This window comes from Fukomys damarensis, unplaced genomic scaffold, assembly GCF_012274545.1.
Source record: "Fukomys damarensis isolate Sample0158 unplaced genomic scaffold, DMR_v1.0_HiC HiC_scaffold_11, whole genome shotgun sequence".
NCBI lineage: Eukaryota > Metazoa > Chordata > Mammalia > Rodentia > Bathyergidae > Fukomys > Fukomys damarensis.
This window is the reverse complement of record NW_022900923.1, coordinates 15,224,960-15,248,760: the sequence shown is the minus strand read 5'-3', so window position 1 is coordinate 15,248,760 and position 23,801 is coordinate 15,224,960. Positions and strand designations below refer to the sequence as shown.

The following is a 23,801-nucleotide window of genomic DNA, read 5'->3' as shown; positions in this document are numbered from 1 at the left end:
ATCCCAATGTGTTGGACTCTTGCAGTAGAACCTGCTGATCCAGTTTTAGCATGAAATCTGTTGTTGGTAAGAAATCCCCTTTTTTTTTCTCTTGAAAAATTTATTGGCTGCAGAAGAGTTGAAGGGACAGTTTTCATCAGTGAACACTGATGTATCCCTCATATTTTTAATACTATAATAGTACACGCTCCCGTCTACTAACCTCTTGCTACCTTCTCTTTTTCTCCCTCCCTGCCCCTGCACACTTCCTTTTGTCAAAAATTTAGAGTAACCTGCAAACTCAGGATGACATCCTGATTTTAGCATATATCACACAAGACAGGACACACCATCACAAAAATCACAGTAGCATTATAACATATTAGAAACTCAGTGGTGCCACTGCTTGCCTCACAAGTGCAAGTTCCCAAGTTTGAACCCTGGTACCAAAAACAAAGAAGGTCCATAAAAATTTAATAGTATAATCCAATATATACTTTTCTTTCTAATTTCTCCAGTGGTCTTAAAAATGTCCTGGTGGTGTGGTGCAGCTGGCTTGCATAGGGAGAATACATTCATCTCTTCCAAGTCTGAGTTCAATAATACAAATATTGTGGTGGTGGACATTTTTTTGTGGTGATGATAACTTGGGGGATTGAGCGCAAACATTCACATTAAACTACATCCTCTGTCCCTTTTTAGTAAAAAAAATCTTGAGACAGGGTCTCACGAAGTTGCTTGTGGGCTTAAACTTGTGACCCTCCTGTCACCACTTTTCAGAGCAGTGAAACTACAGGTTTGTGTCATCATGCCTGCCACTGGAGCGAATATCTACAAAATGGAAATTGACAAGCAGTACAATTGGCTTCCCCCACTCTGAGCCAGTTATCAAATATTTACCAGCATACAACTCCATTGTTTTTTAAAAAGCAGCTTTGTTGAAGTATAGTTGACATACAAGTTTACTATGTACAATTTTATGTGTAGATACACCAATGAAAGTATGACCAATGAAGGTAATAAGTATATCCCTCACCTCCAAAGGCATCCTTGTGTGTGTGTGTGTGTGTGTTGGGGTTAATAGCACATAACGTGAAACCTGCCGCCTTAAAGTTTTAAGTGCACAGCACAGCATTATTAACTATGAGCGCTACATTCCTTCTTTGATCTTTTTATTTGCAAAATTGAAACTTTACAGCTATTGAATGAGAACTCCCAGTACTTTCAGTCTGTGGCAACAACCATTCTGGTTTCTATTTTTTATGATTTTGACTACTTTAGATACTTCATGTGAATAAAATCACGCAGTATTTGTCCTTCTGAAACTGGTTTATTTCACTTAGCATAGTGTTCTCCAGGTTTATATATTTGACTGCATAGAGCAGAATTTCCTTCTTTTTCAAAGACTGAATAATAATCCATCGTATGTTAATGCCACATTTTCTTTATCCATTCATTTATCAACAGGCATTTAGAATGATTCCATGTCTTGGCTATTGTGAATAATTCTTCAGTGAATATTGGAATTAAAATATTTCTTTGAGATTCTGATTTCAATTCTTTTGGATATGTACTCTGAAGAGGCGTGCTGGATCAGATGGTAGTTCTATTAGAAATTTTTTGAGGACTCTTTGCACTATTTCTCATGTTGGCTGTACCATTTTACATTGCCACCAACAGTTACAAGAATTTCAACTTGCTTGTGTACTGTTACCTTTTGGTTCCATTATTGGTAATGGCTATCCTAAGAGGTGCGAGGTGATATATCCTTGGTTTTGATTACATTTGCCATGATTGGTGATGATGTGCGCTTTTGTCTGGTGGCCATTTGTATGTTAACTTTGGGGAAATGAATGTTCAAGCCCTGACTTTTATGTTTATCTCTTGAATCATCACAGGAGCTGTTGAAAAGGAGAGAGTAGTTTAGGCAAGTTTTTCCATGTCTGTGGTCTTCTATTCCAAAGGTGTGATTTGATAATTCAAGATATGCAAGGAATTCAAGCATCATCCTTCAGATTGGGTCAGCAGAGGGAGCTAGTAAACTGAGTTGGAGAAAGCATAAAATTACTCTAAATATTCATCCAGGGCACAAAAAGAACGATTATGGGCCGGGAATTTAGCTAGCAAGTGCAAGGACCCAAATTTGATCCCTGGTACTCCCCCGACCCCAAGAATGATTACAGAAGCAGCAGTGGTACAATAGTGTTGAGCAGCCATCATTTTTTACTTTCTTCACTGAATGCTTAGAAGCTGACATAGCAGACCCTCTTAGGTTTTTTTGTTTGGGGGCATTTTCTGAACAGTTTCCGAACCGAGTCTTTAGTCCTACCTCTGCCCAATACAATTCCCTATGTACAACCAAACCACAGTAATACCCTCCTCGGAATCTCCACAGTTGGAGCATTGTGCAAAGTCCAAGGCAGTTTCCTCTGATACTCCAGGCACACTTTTCATTGTGAACTTCTGTAAAATTCTGTAAAATTTCTCAACAGACAATGAATTTGTTGGTTCCATGATCTTAGGGTTCCAAGCCTCTGAAATATATAAATTTCTATTGCTTATTTATTACCAGGATCAACATATTTTGTTATAATAGCCAAAATGAACTAAAATTGAATTGTTTTTCCTAATTTCCTTTTTGGATAGTTCGTTGTTAGTATATAGAAATGCAACTTATTTTTCTATGTTGAATTTATATTTGTGCAACTTTACTAAATTTTTTCATCAGTTCTACCTTTTTTTTTCATGAAGTCTGGGTAGCTTTCTACATATAAGGCCATATCATCTGCAAACAGAAAAGATTTAGTTCTTCCTTTCTGGATTGGATTTTCTTTCTCATTCTTGCTTAGCTCATCTGGCTAGTAATCTTACTCCTGTGCTGAAGGGAAGTGATGTAAGCAGGTATCCTTGTCTTGCTCCTGTGTTAGAGCACCATTGAATGTGTATGCTGTGAGCTTTTCATATGTAGTCATTGCTGTGTTGAGTAAAATTGCTTCTGTACCTGCTTAACTGAGAGTTTTTTTTTTTAATCAAAGAAGGGTGTTGAATTTTCAAATGATTGTTCTATATCTATGAAAGTTTTATTCTTCATTGTGTTCATGTAGTACATTACATTCATTGATTTACTCATGTTGGAACACGTATGGCTTATATTGCTTATATCTTTCCTAAGAATGGAGCTGCAGTTTTCAAAATGCATGTAGCTGTTAGGGGCTTTTAAACTTCCCTATTCTGTAATAGTTCTACAGCTTCCAGAGTCAAGTTTAAAATGGTTAATATTCACTAGTTTGCTAATGTTGGAACAATTCTCTTGAAATAGTCTAAAATTAGTGCATTTATTTGTTTGCTTCCCTGCCCTGTAATTCATTCTCCACAATGAGTTTTGTAAATTATAAATTAAACAGCATACATCACTCAAAATATTCACTAAAGGGGATATGTTCTCAAGGGCACATTTTTTAAAAGATGGGAGATATTATATAATATTGTTATACTGTAGAGAAATGATCCAGTAAAAGAGGAGAAAGCAACAAACTGAGAGGACAGTTCTATGAATGACGTTCTTGGGTAGTGTGAAAGCAAGGGATCCAGAACACAAGTGCAGGACTCAACGTTCCACAGCTGGAACATTGTGCAAAGTCCAAGGCAGTCTCCTGTGATACTCCTGGCACACTTAGGAATGCAGGTAGTTTATCCTCAGTAACAGGAGATCATGTCGGAACAGCAGCAGATAGATTGGGAGTAGTGGTGGCAGAAATGTGTTGAAGTTCTTTGTCACGTGTTTCTATGTTCTCTGAGAATATGTTGGGGAGGAAGTAGAAGAGGTATGTGATGAAAGAAATAATATCAAATAGTTATTAAGCAGTCAGGTAAAGGAATGAAGGAATTAGCAAAATCTAGCAGGATTTGGAGGCAGTAGGATGGTCATGAGATGAAAGATCAGGAAGGGTGCTGAGTGTTTTTCTGCTACCCAAGGTCAAATGCTCAGCCGGAGGTGTGAAGCAAGTGGAGGGGTGGGTGGATTTTGAGTTCTGTGGGAGTTCTATGCTATTATGAATGAATGAGAGGGGAAGGTGGAGTTGGGTGTGTATGTGAATTTGGTATCATATAATTTTATACTCTAAGCTGAATATAAGGGAAATCAGAAAATGTGGAGAGGTACGACAGTGATGAATGATGAGGAATGTTTGGATTGGACGTCCCAGAGATTGAAAGAATATGATATTAAACGAGTTACCTGGATGAATATGATCCATGTAGGTGAAAAATAGGATACTTGCAATTTATACTGTGAAGGGTTGCAGTTGCTGAGAATGACAAAATCAAGTTTGCACTAATAGTCACTAATGTTATGTTCATATTTAAATTATAGTAATTGATATCTAATATAATTAAAAATTCCTCATCACTAGCCACTTTTCAGGTGCTTAACAGCCACATGTTCCTAATAACTGTCACATTAGAGAGTGAAGATTAATAAATATTTTCGTGATGCAAGGATGCTATTTGATATCACTGGTACTGAATATGAACAGAGTAGTGGGTTCCTGAGAGAAGGTGGAGGATAGGTTGTCAGAGGTGACTTAGATTAAGGACCTGAGAGCGCAGGATATGTAAGGATTGTATGCTTGATTTTGAAATTGTTGATAATTTATGGTAGGAGTAGACACGGAGAGAAAGATTTTGACTCAGAAGTCCATCCGAGAAATGAAGTCTGTAGTTATCCCTCTGCTTTACTCTGGCTGGCACAGAGAAGGACCTATGCTTTTGATCCTGCAATAGCTGCTAGGGCAGTGATGGTGAACCATTTAGAACTTTCAGTGACACACACAGCCCGTTGGGGCATTGGCTCCATAAGTTTGTCACCATTGTGCTACAGCTTTTAGGGGGTTGAAAAAATGTTCAAGCACAGGCCCGTGTTCCAGACTCTCCAGCTGCTCTCGGGACATGGCTTGACCTATTTCTTCCTCTTTCTTTTTTTCTCACTGTGTCTCTCACTGTGATCAAACTCATGCCCTAAATTCTCTCATTTTCACCCATTTTATAACGCATATATTATCAGAATGAGATGAATGAATATATAAAAATGTGAGACAAAAGATTGAAATTAAAAGTTAAAATTCTCCATCTCTCCGTGACAATTTCACTTTCCAGAGGGATGGAGTGGTGGTTGGTATTTGTAGAATTTTTAAAACTGCCTGCTGGGGCTAGGGATTTAGCTCAGTGGGTCCACCAAGGTCCCAAGTTCGATCCCTGGTACCAAAAAACAAAACTGCCTACTTAATATAATTAAATGTATCCATTATTTAAAATATTTTAACCTGCTTTTCATGCTGTATGGTTTTGTATTTACTTACAAAAATCTGCCCATGATGCTATGGATGTCTGTGTTAATGTACGTAGATTTTAATTCTTTCTCATTCTTCTGTGTAAACTTTCAGTGGAGTTTTTAATCTCCTGGAAATCTCTTTGAACCTGTTTTATGGATTCCATTTGTTTCCTATGTTGGGATTCTGTCATGTTCTTCAGCTCCTCTATTTTTTTATGTCTCCTCAAGATTTATCAATCATACCTTACACTATGGGCGCTATCTCCATTGTTACCTGAGAAATTATTTGTGACTCATTTTTTTCCAGATCCTTTTTTGTTGCCAGTTCGGGGAGTCCAGGTTGTTGAGAATCAGATTGTTCCATCTCATTTCCCTTTGGGTTACCTTAGGTGATCTGGAAGTCTGCTTCTGGAACTTGTTTCTGTGTCTACTCATTTCTTTTTCTTTTTTTCCTCATTGAGTTTATTGGTACATTTTAGGTACACAGTACAGTTATATTCATCATTGGGATCTTGCACCTTTACATGGTAGGTCTTGGTTCACATTTTTCCCCCTTACCCCTGTCACCCTTCACCCCCTCCTTCACCCCCTCCTCCCTTCCCTATTTATAAATACTTTATTTCCATTTTTTCATTTTTTCATATTTTTTTCTTTTCCCTTATTTCCTTTCCCCTACCCTTCCCACTTCCCCTACACCTTTAGCCCTCTTCCTATTTCACATTGTCAATTATACCATTAGGCTCTTATGTACAATTATAGTTTTTCACACCAGAGAAACCATTTAGTATTTACACATGCTGTCTTCTTATTTCAACAAATGCAGCTGTGCATTTATTGAGACAACTTTTTGCTCACCCAGGGTTCTTCAAGTCTCACCAAGCTACCAAGAGGCCTTTTCTCTGCTGCCCACCAGTACACCAATTCCTGGGTTCAAACCACCATTGCTATGGGACGGGCCTCTGACTGAGGTTTGTGGTCCTGTGCAGCTCTTTCTTGGGTGGGCATTGGCCTCTGGGGTCTGGGCAGATTCTTGGCTGGATCTGCCTGCAGCCGAGCAGGTCTGGACCACACCACTGCTCCCCAGATCTTCCTACACTCACGCATGCTATGGGGTGGGCCTCTGACTGAAGCTTTGGGCCTCTGCAGCTCTTTCCTGGGCAGGCCTAGGCTGGGTATCCTTGCCTGAGTCTGGGGATGGGGCAGATCCCTAGCTGGAATCTGCCTGCAGCTGTGCTGGTCTGGATCACACCGCTGTTCCCAGGGATTTGTGCACACTCACAAATGCTATGGGGTGGGCTTTTGCAGCTCTTTCCTGGGTGGGTAGGTTTGCCCTAGGCTCTGAGGTTGGGGCAAATCCCTGGCTGGGATCTGCCTGCAGCTATGTTGGTTTGGACCACACTGCTGTTCCCAGGGATCTCAGTCTGATTTCTTGAAAATTTATAAATAGAAAAGTTAGCACATTATAGAACTAAATTATAATGAAATAATAATGGCCTCTGTTCTACTCTCTCCTTTAGAACCTATATAGAGATAGCTTACATCGCTATTGTGATATTGTTTCCACTGAAGAATTGGAAATAGACACCTCTTGCTCTGGAGGGTTGTCATCAGGGAAAATCTAGATACATTAAGTAGCTATATTAGGATGGCCACGTCTAACACTTGAGAATAAATTTTTTGGTAATGTTTATCTGCTGCATTCTGTGCTGGGTGAAGGAAAAAAGTGATACTAGCTGGAAAGTGCTGCCATGAAGAATCCATGGCAAGAAAAGGGCACACCTCCTGATTACACAGAAGAGAGCAGGGCTCGTGGCAGCTTTAAAGTCTTTTAATTCAGAGAATGAAAAATGTTTTTCAGTTTCAGGTGTTAGCAGTTAATTTGCTATGTACCAAACACCTTACATTGTCTCACTTCAGGTGCATTTTAGAATAGGAGCTATTATTGCCACCATTTTCCAGATGAGGATGCTGAGGCTAAGACAGACCAGGTGACTGGGCCAGTGCTTCACAGGTAACGATATGTAAGATTCTAATGCAGGTCTCATTTCAGAGTTAGTGATGTTAACCAGTATATGTAGCTTCCAGTTACCGTGTCTTTATAGTTCTACCTGCTACATGGATTTTCTTTTACTTATAAAATTAATTACTGGCAGGTGATCCATGTTCATTTGCAAGGCTGGGTTAAGAGGAGGTAATTTATCATATTGGTAGAAGAAAAGAATGTGGGTAGAACAGGCCAGACAAGCAGTGTCAACCAATGAAGTCACTGGGTATTCATCAAATATTTGTGTAGCATACTTTGTATCAAGCAGTATTTTGAATGAAAAACATATGGTTCCTTTTAGGAACTCCCTTTTATTAGGAGACATATACAGAAAGAAGTGATAGCACAGTAATAAAGGAGCAGTACCACGGGAGTACATGAAGTGTGGCCATTATATAGAGATGATCAGCTCTATTTTATTTTTTATTTTTCCTCATTGAGTTTATTGGTACATTTTAGGTACACAGTACAGTTACATTCATTATTGGGATCCTGTACCTATACACGACAGGTCTTGGTTCTCATTTTTACCCCTTGTCCCTGCCCTCCCCCCTCCCCCCACCCCCTTTACAAACACTTCATTTCCATTTCAATTTTTATTCCCTTATTACTTTCCCCTACCCTTCCCACTTTCCCTGCACCTTTAGCCCTTTTCTTCCTATTTCACATTGTCAATTATATCATTAGGATTTAATGTACTATTATAGTTTATTCACACCAGAGAGATCAGCTGTATTTTGAAAAATTAATTACTTATATTTTTGGTACCAGGGATTGAACTCAGGACTGTGTGCTTGCAAGGCAGGCTTTGACACCACTGAGCTGAATCCATGACTCCTGACAAGCTCTGTTTTAAAAATTCAGGGAAGGTTGTACAAAACAAGATAACCTAGGAAGCTGATCTCCATGGAAAACATCAAATTGCAAACTTGCCTTTGGCTTTTGGTTGAATTTGGCCACAGGGGAGCACTTCTAGGGGATCAGAGGGAGGGAAGAGAGGAAAGATAAACAACTTATTCCCTCAGATGTCTACTTATGGGGTTATCATGTACAGCCTGTATTTTCCTGCTGAAAAGTGATTGTTCTTTTTTAAAAAAATTAATTAAATGTATTGGTACATTTAAGGCATACAGTGTCATAACATTCATCATTGGAAATTTGCAGCTTTACATAATCAACCTTGGTTCTTATTTTTTCCCCCATTTCCCTGCCCTTCCTTCAACCCCTCCACCCCTTTCTATCTGCAAAGACTTCGTTTCAATTTTTTCTTTTTTATATTTATTAGATTCCCATCTTTATTTTCCCCTACCACCCCACTTCCCCTTCCCCTTTGCATTTTTTGAAAGTGTTCCTGTGGATGGCCCTTCCTACATAATTCTTTCTCTCTTTAGAATTGCTTTTTTTCAAATAATCTCTGCATTAGAATTTCCAGAAATTGAGCGCCATTTTATTCCCATGACCATGATGGAAACAGTAACTGCATTTTTTTTTGAGAAAAATTACTTAGCTATCAGGATATAATAGCCATTGGAAAAGGATACAAAAGAGTGCTGAGACCAAAGAAAATAATACAATAATTTTGATAAAATGACTGGACCTGAACTTAGGTTATTGATAGTTGATGGTGGAAAGAAAAGGAAGAGTGAACAAGATATGTGGAGACAGAATTACTGAGTCATAGATATGATTCAGTGCAGTCCTTGAGACCAGTCAGATGTACCTCAGCAAACACTACTAGGTGCTTTAGGTCATTTTTGTTACTATAACAATACCTAGGATGGAATCCAGTTGTGTGAGTGTAACGTTCATCAGTTCATGTGGGTGGAGTCACTATGACCCAAAACCTCCCTACACTCTACATTTAGGTTCCACCTCCGTACACTGCCATACTGGAGACCAGTTGCCAACACAGGAATTCTGGGGACATATCCAAATAATAGAATTAAGTAAGGTGAAATTCTATTTTGTATATTATTTCATGAATTTAAAAAGTGAAGACCTACAGATTAGTAGAAGAGAGGCAAATAGGACAGGTGCCCACCAAACTTTAAAATAACGTGACATGGAGGCAGGCTGGGGGGGATCAGCAACAATTCGGGTTTTTAAAGGTTTCATAGTCCTGTCCCACTGGGTCAGGATGGCATTTCTGGCTCCATCCCATTTTCCAGGGCCCACGAGTCGGTACTGGTAAGTGGTACATGGGCCAAAGAAAACTTCCCAAGCTAGTCTGGGGTCCTTGAGGAACAGAGACGGGATGTTGGGCTTTGCGCCTATGCACGCAGCAAGCTCATCCATGTAGCTGATGTAGTTGAGTTTGTCTTGACTGGTATCTTTGATCACACCCCTGTGAGGAAAGAAAATGGATGACTTTTGTCAATCGCTCTTAAGTTATAAGATCCACCCTTCCCCACCATTGTGTTACTTGATTTTCACAAGCAAACCATGTTTGGGAATGTGTTTTTGGGCTGGGAAGAAAAAGGAAGGAATCATCTACAGGTGATGTATATGAGAGGAATTAATTTTCTTTTTTTTTTTTTGGTACCGGGGATTGAACTCAGGTCCTTGAGGTTGCAAGGCAGGCCACTGAACCACTGAGCTAAATCCCCGGCCTGTAGAGAGGAATTAATTTGTGAAAGGAGGTAATTTGAAGAGATACTTTCAGTTTTCAATTTGATATGAAGATTAAATCTGCTCAATCTAAATATAGAAGTTGTTGATGAATGAACAGGATCAGAAAGCATCATACATGGGGACACTGCATTTTGAACCTGATGTTAATTGTGCACTGAGAGCCCCGTAGTTAGTACACTAGGACTGAACTTGACCCAGATTATGAGCATAGTACAAGTGAAACCATTAGCCACATGTATAGCTATTGTCAGTAAGCTTTCATGATGTTGCAGTGTCATCTAAGAAATAAATAGATAATAACAGGATACAGAGTCAACATTAAAAAATCGGTGACTTTTCTATATACCAATAATAGACTAGCTAAGAATAAAATTAGAAAAACAATTGCATTCACAATACCTTCAAAATTTAAAATACTTACTAATCAATATAAACAAAGAGATGAAAGAACTCTACAATGAAAATTACAAAATGCTGAAGAAAGAAGTGTAAGAAAATAATAGAATATAGATCTTCCACAGTTGTGGACTGGCAGATTTAATTTTGTTGAAATGGTCATATTACCAAAGACAATTTACACATTCAGTGTAATCTCCATCGAAATTCCAATGATATAATAAACAGAACTGGAAAAAAAATCCTAAAAATTATATGGAAACACAAAGGCTCAGCATAGCAAAAACAATCCTAAATGAAAAGAACCAGGACAGAGGCATCAGAATAGCTGATTTCAAATCATATTACAAGACCATAGTAACAAAAACAGCATGATACTGGCACAAAAATAGACATGGAGGCCAATGGAACAGAAGAAAGGACACAGAAACAAACCCACACAACTACAGCCATCTGGTGAAAAGATAGTGCCTTTAAGAAATAGTGCTGTTGCTGGGTGTGGTGATGTATGCCTGTATTCCCAGCACTGGGGAAGCTGAGGCAGAAGAATTGCCATGAGCTCAAGATCAGCCTGGACTACATAGTGAGCTCAAGGCCAGCCTGAAGTACATAGAGAGACCTTGTCTCAAAACAAAACAAAACAAAAATCAACCCTTGCCAAAACCCAATAAAACAAAACAAAACAAAAAAACAAATAGTGCTGAGAAAACATGATATTCACATTTAGAAAACTGAAACTAAATCTCTATTTCTTACGCTATACAAAAATCACATCAAAATGGACCCAAGACCTGAAACTTTTTTTTAGAAGGCCTGAAACTTTGAAACTGCTGAAAGAAAACACAGGGGAAATATTTGAAGCCACAGGCACAGCAAAGATTTCCTACTAGTACTCCAATGCCACAGGAAGTCATAGTAAGAATCAACAAATGGGATTATATCAAATTAAAAAGTTTCTGCACAGCAAGAGACACAACCAACAGTGATGAGAAAGCCTAAAGAATGGGAGAAGATCTTTTCTGGCTACTTTTCTGACAGAGGATTAATATGTAGACTATTTAGAGAACTGAAAATAACACCAAAAATCAAATTAGTAAATGGGTAAATGAATCGAACGGAACTTTCTTAAAAGAAGGACAAATGACTGATACGTATATGAAAAAATATACAACATCTTTAGTCATTAGAGAAATGGAAATAAAAACCACATTGAGGTTCTATCTTGCTTCATTCATAATGGCTATCATCAAGAATACAAAAAAAAAAAAAAAAACCAGTAACAGAAAAAGAGGATGTAGGGAAAAGAACTATCGAACGGAACTTTCTTAAAAGAAGGACAAATGACTGATACGTATATGAAAAAATATACAACATCTTTAGTCATTAGAGAAATGGAAATAAAAACCACATTGAGGTTCTATCTTGCTTCATTCATAATGGCTATCATCAAGAATACAAAAAAAAAAAAAAAAACCAGTAACAGAAAAAGAGGATGTAGGGAAAAGAACTATTCTATACAGATGGAACTTTCTTAAAAGAAGGACAAATGACTGATATGTATATGAAAAAATATACAACATCTTTAGTCATTAGAGAAATGCAAATAAAAACCACATTGAGGTTCTATCTTGCCTCAATCATAATGGCTATCATCAAGAATACAAAAAAAAAAAACAAAAAACCAGTAACAGAAAAAGAGGATGTAGGGAAAAGAACTATTCTATACAGCTGGAGAGAATGAAAATCGCTACAGCCACTATGACTCAGCTATACCATTTGTTGGTATATACCCAAAGGCATTAAAGTCAGCATACTATAAGGATACCTGCATACCCATGTTTATTGCAGCATAATCCATAATAGCCAATATATAGATCATCCAAGATTCCCATCAGCAGATGAATGAATAAAGAAAATGTGATATATATATATATATATATATATATATACACAATGGAATATTATTCAGTCATAAAGAATAAAATAATGTCATTAGCAGGAAATGGATGGAACTGGAGATCATCATGTTAAATGAAATAAACCAGACTCAGAAAGACAAGTATCACATGTTTTCTCTAATTTGTGGAATCTAAAAAAGATTACATGAAAGTAGAATGTAGACTATTATTAGATAACAAGAAAGGAATGAGGAGAAGGGGATGTAAGGGAAGGTAATGAATGTGGAAAGAATGAATTACTGATTATATCATTAAGAAATCATGACGTTGACATGAGTTTATTGAGGCGAAAAGATGTGTACTTTTGTGAAACAGCAGGTGTTAGGGTTTGCATCTAGTTATTCCTCCAACACCTCATGTGCTCATAGGTAGGGATTTTTGGAGTTGGGTTGATCTAGGGAATGTGATGGTGGTTTTAAGGGTGTGTAGTACTAAATCAGTCTACTGACTGGTTTAGCATAGTTCTGAGTGTGGAAATGGGAAGGTCCACCCTGGGTGTGAGTAGCACCGCCTGAAAGTCTTGTGGCCTGAATGGGATAAAAGAGAAAGAGAGGCTTATTTGCTGCTGCTTCTTTTGCTGCTACTGGTTGCTTCTTTGTTGTCGCTTCCTTGCTCTGCCATGAACTGTTTCTCCTCTGTGAAGCCCCTCTCTCTGCCACGCCACCCTGCCTTGGAGCCAGCCAACTATGGACTGAAACCTCTACAAAACTGTGAGCCAAAATAAACCTTTTCTCCTTTAACTTCAGGTTTTGGGTGTTTTGTCTCAGCAATGAAAAAAAGAAATCAAGACCACAGGTTACAAAATAGTGTATATGGCATTGCCAACTTTTTATTTTGAAAATGCATTTATATAGAGTGAGATCAAGAAATAGTCTAGGATGATGTTCACTTAACTGTTTCAGTCTATCTTTGGGAGAAATGTTGAACACATTTTAAAGAGTATTTTTTGACTTGTATAATTATAAAATGTTTTCACTAGAGGAAATTAATAAATTTTAAGCATGTGAGGTATTGTATATATTAATTAGCTTGATTGTAATAATTTCACAAAGTATACATAAATCATCAGTTTGTACATGTTAAATATATATGATCTTATTTCCTGATTATATTCAATAAAATGTTTAAGTGATGAAAATAAATAGACAAATAAATAAACAAAACATTCCAGACATCATTCTAAATAAGAACTACATAAATTTTAAGCATGTGAGGTAATGTATATATTAATTAGCTTGATTGTAATAATTTCACAAAGTATACATAAATCATCAGGTTGTACATGTTAAATATATATGATCTTATTTCCTGATTATATTCAATAAAATGTTTGTGATGAAAATAAATAGACAAATAAATAAACAAAACATTCCAGACATCATTCTAAATAAGAACTAGGGATTCAAAAGCGAACAAAGCAAAGTTGTCCTTGTGAGAAGTTACACTCTAATGGAGAAGGCAACAGACTGTGAAAAAGCCCAGCCAGACTGATAAGTAATGCATCAGGTCATTGCGGGTGTTGTGAGAGGTGCAAAGGAGGGTGAAGAACGAGTGCTTCTTTGCTGTAACATTGTCAAAGAAGGCTTCTTTCTCATGAGGCAGCATCAGCACGCAGGCAGCAAAGGAAAGACTAAGTTCCGAGGCTCAAAGGGAGCGATGGCTGGCCTGTGAGGAAGGCTGAGGAAAGGACTACCTGAAGTAGCTTGGATGGGGCAGGGGACCAGCAGTGACAATGCCTATAGAGAGCTGGGTGCTCTGGAGATGTGCAGAGGTCACAGAAAGGCTTTGTGGGCTTAAGGAAATTGAAAATGGAATTAAAAACTTACCAATGAAGAAAAGCCCAGGCCCTGCTGGTTTCACTGCTGAATTCTACAAGATACCTAGAGGGGAGACCTGAAGTAGCTTGGATGGGGCAGGGGACCAGCAGTGACAATGCCTATAGAGAGCTGGGTGCTCTGGAGATGTGCAGAGGTCACAGAAAGGCTTTGTGGGCTTAAGGAAATTGAAAATGGAATTAAAAACTTACCAATGAAGAAAAGCCCAGGCCCTGCTGGTTTCACTGCTGAATTCTACAAGATACCTAGAGGGGAGCTACAGCCACACTTCTTTGCTGTAACATTGTCAAAGAAGGCTTCTTTCTCATGAGGCAACATCAGCACGCAGGCAGCAAAGGAAAGACTAAGTTCTGAGGCTCAAAGGGAGCGATGGCTGGCCTGTGAGGAAGGCTGAGGAAAGGAGTACCTGAAGTAGCTTGGATGGGGCAGGGGACCAGCAGTGACAATGCCTATGGAGAGCTGGGTGCTCTGGAGATGTGCAGAGGTCACAGAAAGGCTTGTGGGCTTAAGGAAATTGAAAATGGAATTAAAAACTTACCGATGAAGAAAAGCCCAGGCCCTGCTGGTTTCACTGCTGAATTCTACAAGATACCTAGAGGGGAGCTACAGCCACTACTTTTTAAATTCTTCAGTGAAATTGAAAGGGAAGCAATACCCCAAATTAATTCCTGGAAACAAGCATCACCTTGATCCCCAAAGCAGAGAAAGACCCAACCAAAAAAGAGAACTATAGGCCAATCTCACTAATGAACATGGATGCAAAAATCTTTAATGAGATACTGGCAAATATTTGCAAAAATTTGCAGAGGATGGACATTGATGTGATACTCTTAAGTGAAATAAATAGGACTCTTGTGTAAATACCAAATACTTTCTCTGGTGTGAAAAACTGAAAGTGGAAATAAGGACTAAAAGGTATCACAGATAATGTGAAATAGGAAGAAAAGGGACGAAGGGGAAGGGGAAATGGAAGGGGTAGTGGAAAGGAAAGAAGGGAATGGAATCAATACAAGTAAATGAGCAAATGGAAACAAGGGAGAGATTCGTGGGTTGAAGGAAGGGCAATGGGTTGGGGAACACAATAATAACCAAGGTAGATCATGTAAAAGGTGCAGATTTCCAATGATGAATGTCACATTGTATACCTGCAAAGTACCAGTAATATTAATTAAAAAAAAAGCCACAGGCCTGGATGAGGCCAAGTAGCAATGGGTGTAACCAGATCTGAGAGCTAAGATTAGTTCTTACCTTTTAATGAGCTGCTCCTTCTTGATAGACTGAGCCATCAATTTCTGCGATGGAGGTATCTTACAGAGTCCTGTGAGGAAAGTTAGAAATGTTCTAGTCTCATGTTTTTCTCATTTCTCATTTCTGGCCTCCCACTGTTTACCTCAGAACAAAGCTTAGAGAGGACTTGGAATGCACAGGTAATTTTCTGGAGGTAAAACTTCCTTACCTGCACACTTATCCATAGAATTCTGTTGCTAAATTCTTAGATGGATGCCTCCATGGGTCAGAGCTCAGCCTGAGGCACATATGCCAGACATCAGCACCTGCTGCCACGTCTGGCTTCCTCAGTCTCTGTCCCTTTGCTGTCACTTTTTTCTCTCCCTCTCCTCCTTCCCCCACCCACTCCCTCTTTCCCGTTCTCTCTCTCCCCCTCTCCCCATATATATATGTATATATGTGTATACAGAGAGTATATAGTGTGTGTGTATATATAGAGAATAGAGTGTACACACAGAGTGTGTGTGTACAGTGTGTGTGTGTGTATATATACATATAGAATTTACATATACAAAGTTTATATAGGTACATAAAGAGAAAAAGTATATTGTGTCCAGTGTCTAAAGTGTTCTTAATGTGCATTTCTTAAAGGTTATCATCTTTTCAGTTTTCAGTTTGATTCACAGTATGCATTATTCCAATATCACCGGAAGGAAATAAAACTCTACTAATAGTAATAAATGAAAAAATTGGGAGTAAATATATTGGATAGAGAAGCAGAACAGGATCTTCAAGCTTCCAAACATTCAGTTAATTTGAGAAAATTGATTGCACTGTGTTGTCCATATTTGTCCAACCTACATGATCAAAAGGTCTTCTTCTGCTGAGTCAGATGGGGTGAATTTGCCCACATTATAATATTATACAAATCTTAATTGCTCATTAAATGTTCCTAGTACTTTATATTACTACAGCTCACGTCTGTTTTATTTCAGCTAAATGGCAGGGTACTAACGTTAAGACTCAGTTGATCTGGAAGAGTCAAATGACAGAGCTCTCCCTAGAGTCAAGTTACCTTTGAAGACTCTTGTGGCCCACCGTGCTTGGAGCTCTGTGGCTGCTAAGATGGACCCAGTGAGACTGATTAGGCCAATAATCGCCAATGTCATTTTTTCCAAGTTTTGGGGAAAGACCCACTTGTACAGGAACAATTTTTCTGTACAAAGACTTTTGAGAGGTTCTTCAAGAAAGGGAAAAGAAAATGTATATCCTGTAGCGAAGATCACAGTATTGATATTTGTTTCCACTGTCCCATCTACAAAGACAGCAGAGGTCTCTGTGAACTCCTTCACGCTGGTTTTCACAGTGATTGTCCCACAGAGAATACAGGTTGGCAGCTCATCATTCACAATAAATTTTGATGTTTTCCTTTAACGCAGAGGAAAATATAAAAACTGTAATTATATATAGAAGTTACTTCAGCAAATACTTTATTCAGTTAATGGTTGGACGTTACCCAATAAGTCAAAAAAGTGAATTGCCTAATGTCTAATTCAAAGTTGCTTACCTGAATTCCTGTTTTTATAACATGTTTTGTTTCCCTGCTCCCAGGAGAGGGCAGTTGGAAAATGACTCACTCTGTCCTACTTTACAATTATGACTCTCTTGGAATTAATTTCTGAAGCAATGCTTTTCCTAAAGTGTCAAGGTCAGCATTTGCAACAAAGCATTTCATGATCAATTAAGGTTTTCATATCATTTGGGTCTCCCAGAATGACATTAGGTAAAGAGGAAATTAACAAGAAAGTCTTTGAATAGAATAAAAAAAGGAATCTATTTACACTGATAAATATTTTCACCATTCTACGTAATGATATTAGACATACTGTCTCCATAATACAGTTTACAATTCAAAATATGTTTTGCTGTGAGTTTATTTTTTAAAGTTGAAATAAAACTTACCAAAGAATATTTGAGTGAAGAATAGAATAAAAATCACACTTAATGTCTACATATTCTTCAAAAGTTTTCTTTTATAATGTGCAAATATGTACAAAATTATATTAAAATATGTTATTTCAGGAATTCCTACTATAAACTTGAGTAATAAATATTGATATCCAAAGGATATTTAACCATAAAGAAGAATGACATCCTGTCATTGGCAGCAAAATAAATGGAACTGGAAGGCATTAATTTAAATAGAATAAGCCAGATATAGAAAGACAAGTAAAACATTTTTCTCTTTCATATGTGGAAGCTAAAATTAGAATAACAGCTACTTAGTTTTCTTTTCTTTTTTTTTTTGGTACCAGTGATCGAACTTGGGTCCTTGGGCTTGCAAGGCAGGTGGGAGGACCACTGAGCTAAATCCCCGGACCAAATAACAACTATTTAGGATTGGGAAAGGTAAGTGTGGGGTGGGTAGAAAAAAGGAAGTTGAATTTGATCTGTTTATGCTGTACATGCTCATATGGAATCATCACACCAAACCTCATTAATATGTACAAATAGTCCAAGTTAAAAGTTAAAGGTTTTTCCATAAAAATAAAGAAAATAAGTACCCCTTCATAATGCTTAAGCCATAATTCTCATGATTAAAGATTTTATTCAGCTTCCTCTGTTGAATCCAGTTTAGCAAACATAAAGGCAGAACTTGTGCAACCAAATTATTGCATCTTGTTGTTGATATCATAGTATAAGGGTAGCCTTCATCTGAAGTGCGTCCTATAACCCAGGTGCCAGTTCTAGTACTAAGAAATACCTGAGAAATAAGGAAAGAAAGATAAATATATATCCATCCCTTTCTGGTATTTTTCTTTGCTATATTTCAAATGCTCTTATAACTTTCTGGTCTTCTAATAGAGAGTATTTGTGAATTTGTTTATAGGTCTATGCATAAATATATGTTCCTGTTGCTACCATTGTTTGGAAAAATACTCTCCATACATACATACATATATACATATATATATATATGTAAATTTCCATTGTGATTATGGAATTACATAAATAGAATTATAATACTTGTAGGTATCTGTGTTGATCTGCTTATTTTTAAAATGTGAATAATACAGAATTTAAAGTAAAGGTTTAGAAAACCAATTTTACCTGAATTAATTTCAAATCTCTCCTTTCTAGTCCTAATTGTGCTCCTGTGATGTATGCTAAATTGGGACAAGCATTTAAATTGTGAATCTTATGTTTAGGCTTTTTGAACATTATGTATACTTTTTTGGCAAAGTAAAGGTTGCTTTTATCTAAAATCAAGGTACAAATTTGATTTCTAATACAAAACTTGAACTTCTTTTTTAAAAATGAAATTCTTGTGAAAATTACGAAGGACAAGATAAAAGAAAGATAAATGCCTTGGGTGTAGCAATTTGTCTTCGTCAAGGAGCACATCTGGAAAATGCCGTGTGGCCTGGCATGCAGAAAGTGTTCCTAGACTCTTTTCTGAAGATAGTTTGACTGTGTAAAGTGTGGTCTCCTAAGTGGTTAAAAGAAGACCAAGAGTGGCTTTGAGGGATTTTGGGGATTCTTTTTCACTCACTCAACGTTAGCATAACTTGGCAATTGGCCAACATATTCTGTAGTCTTGACTCTGTCTCTCAGGCCACCACACACGATGACAAAGGGTGGCACTGATGCAGAAGGGCTGTACCTGAGCTGCTGTTCGACTGAGCTCCACTGCGATGTCCCCTCCTGTGTTCCCAAGGCCAATCACCAAGACGCGCTTGCCCTGGAAGGCTTCTGGGGTCCTGTACTCTTGGCTGTGCAGGATCTGTCCTTGAAAGTTATGGACTCCTGAAGGGGATGAGAGGATCAGACAGTGTGGAATATTTAAAGCTGAAATTCCTCAGTATGCAGGGTTAGGGTCTGTGGGAAAAGGGAAGCACCAGAAATAGGGCATCCTTTGGTCCTGGCCCTGCCGTTGGTTGCAGGATGTAGAACAAGCATGTGATGCTCCTCCTGTCTCTTGGGATGCAGTGAGTCCAGATACAGATTTAGTGGAACCTTGTATAAAACTCAAATCAAAATGGGTCAAAGAACTAGGTAGGTTGTTTTTAGTATATCACTGAAGATATCATCTACTATATCCACCTTGTCTTCAAGTTTTGGCAGTCCCCCCTTAGATCCATCGTTTCCATTGCCCATATGTTCAATTGAATTTTTCATATGTAGGATTAATGCTTGAGTTGTTTTCTTAATCTCTAATTCTTTACAGACGTGCTCATTCATGTCTTGCCTTGTCTTTAATTCAATCTACGTGTTATAGCTTCAAGCCTGTTGGCTATTTTTATTAAATCCTTTATCTGTTCATTTACATCTTCTTTAAGCTCACTTAGTATCTTTTGGATTTGCTTATTTGTTCCTTCTTTCAACTTTTCAAATATTTTAAACATTTAGGCATTTTTGATTTTTTTTTTTTGCCTGAATCTTCCTACACTTAAGTGTTCATGAGATTGGCTTTCGGAGAGGGCAGGTTTTGGAGGTATATAGTTGCCTTCCTTTCTCATGTTTCAGTGCTGACTGTTGAAGGTCAGTGGGGGTAGGAAAACACTGCTGCTCCTGTGCAGATCGCTTTAGTTAGTGTGTACCTTCTTGAGAGGTGATCTTGCTCAGTGTATGGTGTTCCTGCAGCCATTCAGTGTACTCAAAATGACAGGATCGGTCCCTGTCACTGTGTTGCAGTGATTAAGAGAAAGAACTACTGGTTATATTACATCAACATCTAGAGAGCCAACCATATATCAGTCATAGAATTTCAAACTTCTTTTCACAGATTCATAAGTTTTCAGTAACCTGGCCAGACATTGAAGTAGTAGGAGAAAGCGACAAGTAGGCTGAAGTGAGAGGATGTAAGGGGAAGGGAAGAGGAGAAAGGAGCAGACAGTTCAGAAAAGGGGAGGAAGGAAAAAGAGCTAATAAATGAGTGAGAGAAAGGAAATAGGCCTTTGGTGAAGTTATTTTTGTATTTGGAGTGGAGGAAGGAGCAGAGGGGATTGGAGAGGCGGGTATTTGCAGGGATAGCAGAGGAGAAGAGGGAAGGAAGTTTGGAGATTGGAGAAGCTGGAAGAAGTTTGGAGCTGATTAATATGCTCTTAGAAAGCTTGCATTTGCATCCTCCACACACATTTTTTGTGAGGATTTATCTGACATGATCCTGAGAGATGCTACTCAAACTGAAACACAAATTCTTATTCTGCATTTCCCATATAGAATCCATATACACAGACACACAGACACAGACACACACACACACACACACACACACGATGACAAAAAGGGACTCCACCCACACAAAAACACCAAGGAGAGGAGTCTTCTTAGTCCATTGATAGTCCATTCTGAATGTGACCAGCTGTTCTCTAGCCCCTTTAGCTCAAAGATGGAGAGACCTTGTCTGGCAGGAAGTGGGGGGCTGAGTTCCAGTCCTCTACCGATGTGTCTAGAAGGCTGCATGTTTTGATTGTGCTTGAGGTAGTTCCCTTCCAATGTTTTGTTCCCTTGGCAATCAGTGTATGAAGGGATTTGGGGGTCTTGGCCTGGGCCTGCTCCTCGTTCTTGCTGCAGACAGACCTCTGTTAGGCTTCAGCTGTACCCTGTGTGCATGACTAGCCAAGGTTTTTTTCTTCTTGTCTTCTTTCTTGTGATACATCAGCTTTAATAATATCAGAGGCAGAGATCGCAGAGCAGGGCTGGTCAAACACCCAGTCTTCTGCTGGTCTCTTGGAGGGGCTTCTTCAATCTTTGTCCCTACCCCTTCATTATAATCCTGGTGGCTGCTTATTTCTGTTCTATCTGTGCCTCTTTGAGTAAGAGCACATGCAACACCCTTTGACCCCCTGCTTCTCTCCAGCTCTCGGCCTGTGCCAAGTTCTATCTTCACCTTTCACCCTGTGAGTTCAGTGGCGTTTATGACATAGTGTAGCAGAGTCCTTCTGCTTCGAATTCAAAAGCGTTTAGGGAGGGAGCTCACATGGGCATCCAGCTCAGCAGCTGTTGGTGAGCAGTGGGATGGATCCTACAAGACACCTAGCTGTGTGGCCTTTGGAAGGCAGGCGCTGGGCAGGGGGAATTGGGTGAGGTTGGGTACTACAGTTCATAAAAGTGGTGGTATTGGTGCAGGCAGTTGGAGAGCTCCCCCTCTGGCACAATTTCAGTGTCTTTTCTCCACCCCTGGACCATACTGGTCACACTGCACACCCCTGCACCTCGCTGTCCCAGAGGTTATTCAACACATAGTTCAAAGTCCTTCTTTCTTCCTGTGCCTAAGGCTCACTGATCCTAGCTCAATCATTACCCAACAAATGATCCTCTGGCCTGTGCCTTCTATACTGCACTCATCTAAGGAGGTCCTCGCCTGCCAGTATCTTGCTTGCTGAGCTCCATCTCCCATTGGGGTGAGAGCTAGAGCAGGTGCACAGTGGGTGCTGACTACAAGGCTGAGCACCATTTTGCTGCAGCACTTAGCTTCTTCTCTCAGAGGTTAGCTCTTTCTCCCAATATGGGCAGATCACCAGACCTGAGCTGTAATCTCTCAGCATCCAGTAGGAGCTCAGCTTCTCTACTCACCCTGGATACTAGAATTATGATGGGCTTCTGCTTCATGTTGCCTTCCTGTGTTTTAGGTTTTTATTTGCCCCTGATTTCTGAGTACCTGTGAATCTCGGTGAGTTTATTCTGAGCATTTCATGAGAACAGCTACTAATCAATTCCAAGCGGAAGGGTACAGACAGAATTTGGCACCAGGCAGAGCCTACTGGATCAGTCTAACGTAGCTCTCTGTATGTCCAGATCATTGATGTGTTGAAGAGGGAAGACTCACCCTGGTGTGGGTTGCTGCAACCAGTAGGCTTATAGCCTGGGTGGAGTAAGGGAGAAAGAAGAAGGAAGTTTCACTTTTGCTTCTTCACAGGAGCCCAGGCTTCACCAGTGCCTTTGCAAGTCTGTCTCCTTGTTTCCAGTGCACACCCTTCAGTTTTTCAACACCAAGCTCCACAGGATTCTGCAGTGAGTTCTAGGCGTCTGACTTTTGACTGGATCCTCTGGCTCTCCAGTGTGCAGATGACCCTTGTGCATTTTTCCACTCCTGATTGTGTAGGCCGTCAATGAACACCTACATTGAAAATGCTTTACATATACTTAATATTAAATGTTTTTCTGTAGTGAACCTAACTGATACACCTGCTGATGTCCCCAAAGCCAGAAAGTGAACAACAGTAACTGTGTTTCAAATGAGGAACTAAACCTACTGGGCAGAGTTTGTGAAGAATTTATGTGAAGAGTGGTTTTATGATTCCTAGAATCATGTGTACTTTGAGGTTCTTATATTTAGAAGCTGAGGTGGGTGGAAAATGGGACATTTGATGCTGTGATATTTCCTGTCCTATTAACATCAAGGCAGGTGTGAGCAGATTCAAAGAAAGCACTCTGAGAACTTTACCCTTGGAGTCTATGGAAGACTGGGTTTTGACCCATGCTTGAAATGCTGAGTGGACCTGCATGCAAGGGATGATGGCTGCACTGGCAACAGTTTCTTCCACTGGTTATAATGTGAGATACACCTTTCATGGGGACCAGATGATGGTCACGTTGGAGAGAACTAATGTGATGCCAACTTAGAGAGATTTTGTACAACGTGGTAGCTGAACGGACCATGAGACGTCAGCAGAGGTGGGGTTCTATGTTCCTTTAGACCCCAGGCCATCAGCAAGGGTGAGCCCAGTGGTTGTTTTACAATTTTGCTTCTTGTAAAATTATGTATCGTATTCTTACTTAAGTCTTAAACATATTTTTGATTATGATATTCTCAATGTGTGATTCCTTTTATAGAATTTAGATTTCATTTCTTTTTCTGCAAAAGTCTCCAAGTTTTATTTTTCTCACCTTTCCTTCCATATGAATTCCTTTAGCCCTTCAAAATTTTTTCACAATGTCACTTACTTAATTGCCTTCAGGGGCACTAATAATTTCTAGAAGAGGGGTAGCTCGTCTACATTTTAGTAGCCTTCATTTGACTAATTTTATTTTCTACAGCTGAATTTGAATAGATTTCAAAATGTAGATAATAAATTTGATGTAAAAAAAATGGAGATTGTTGGTGGGAGTGCAGACTGGTGCAACCACTATGGAAATCAATATGGAGATACCTCAAAGAGCTTGGACTGGAGGTTCCATTTGACCCAGCCATCCCTCTGCTGGGTATCTTTCCAAAAGAACTAAAAGACTCATATCACAGAGATGTATGCATACCCATGTTTATAGCGGCACAGTTTGTAATAGCTAAAACTTGGAAACAGCCCATTTGCCTATCAGTTGGAAACTAGATAAAGAAGATGTGGTTTTCTATAAAATGGAATACTCCTCAGACATAAAGAATGACAAAATAGATTCAT

At 38.9% G+C, this 23,801-nt stretch overlaps 1 protein-coding gene across 1 annotated transcript in view; it reads right to left on the bottom strand.

The window, feature by feature from the left end:
• Window positions 1–9,103: 9,103 nt before the first annotated feature.
• Window positions 9,104–23,801, bottom strand: part of LOC104876796 (dimethylaniline monooxygenase [N-oxide-forming] 4) — a 19,218-nt gene continuing 4,520 nt past the window's right edge. Inside the window, 6 exon segments of the mRNA XM_019210805.1 lie at window positions 9,104–9,329; window positions 9,331–9,696; window positions 15,421–15,490; window positions 16,475–16,827; window positions 17,964–18,163; window positions 19,064–19,206. Coding sequence (XP_019066350.1) covers window positions 9,161–9,329; window positions 9,331–9,696; window positions 15,421–15,490; window positions 16,475–16,827; window positions 17,964–18,163; window positions 19,064–19,206 — 1,301 coding nt within the window. The 3' untranslated portion in view covers window positions 9,104–9,160.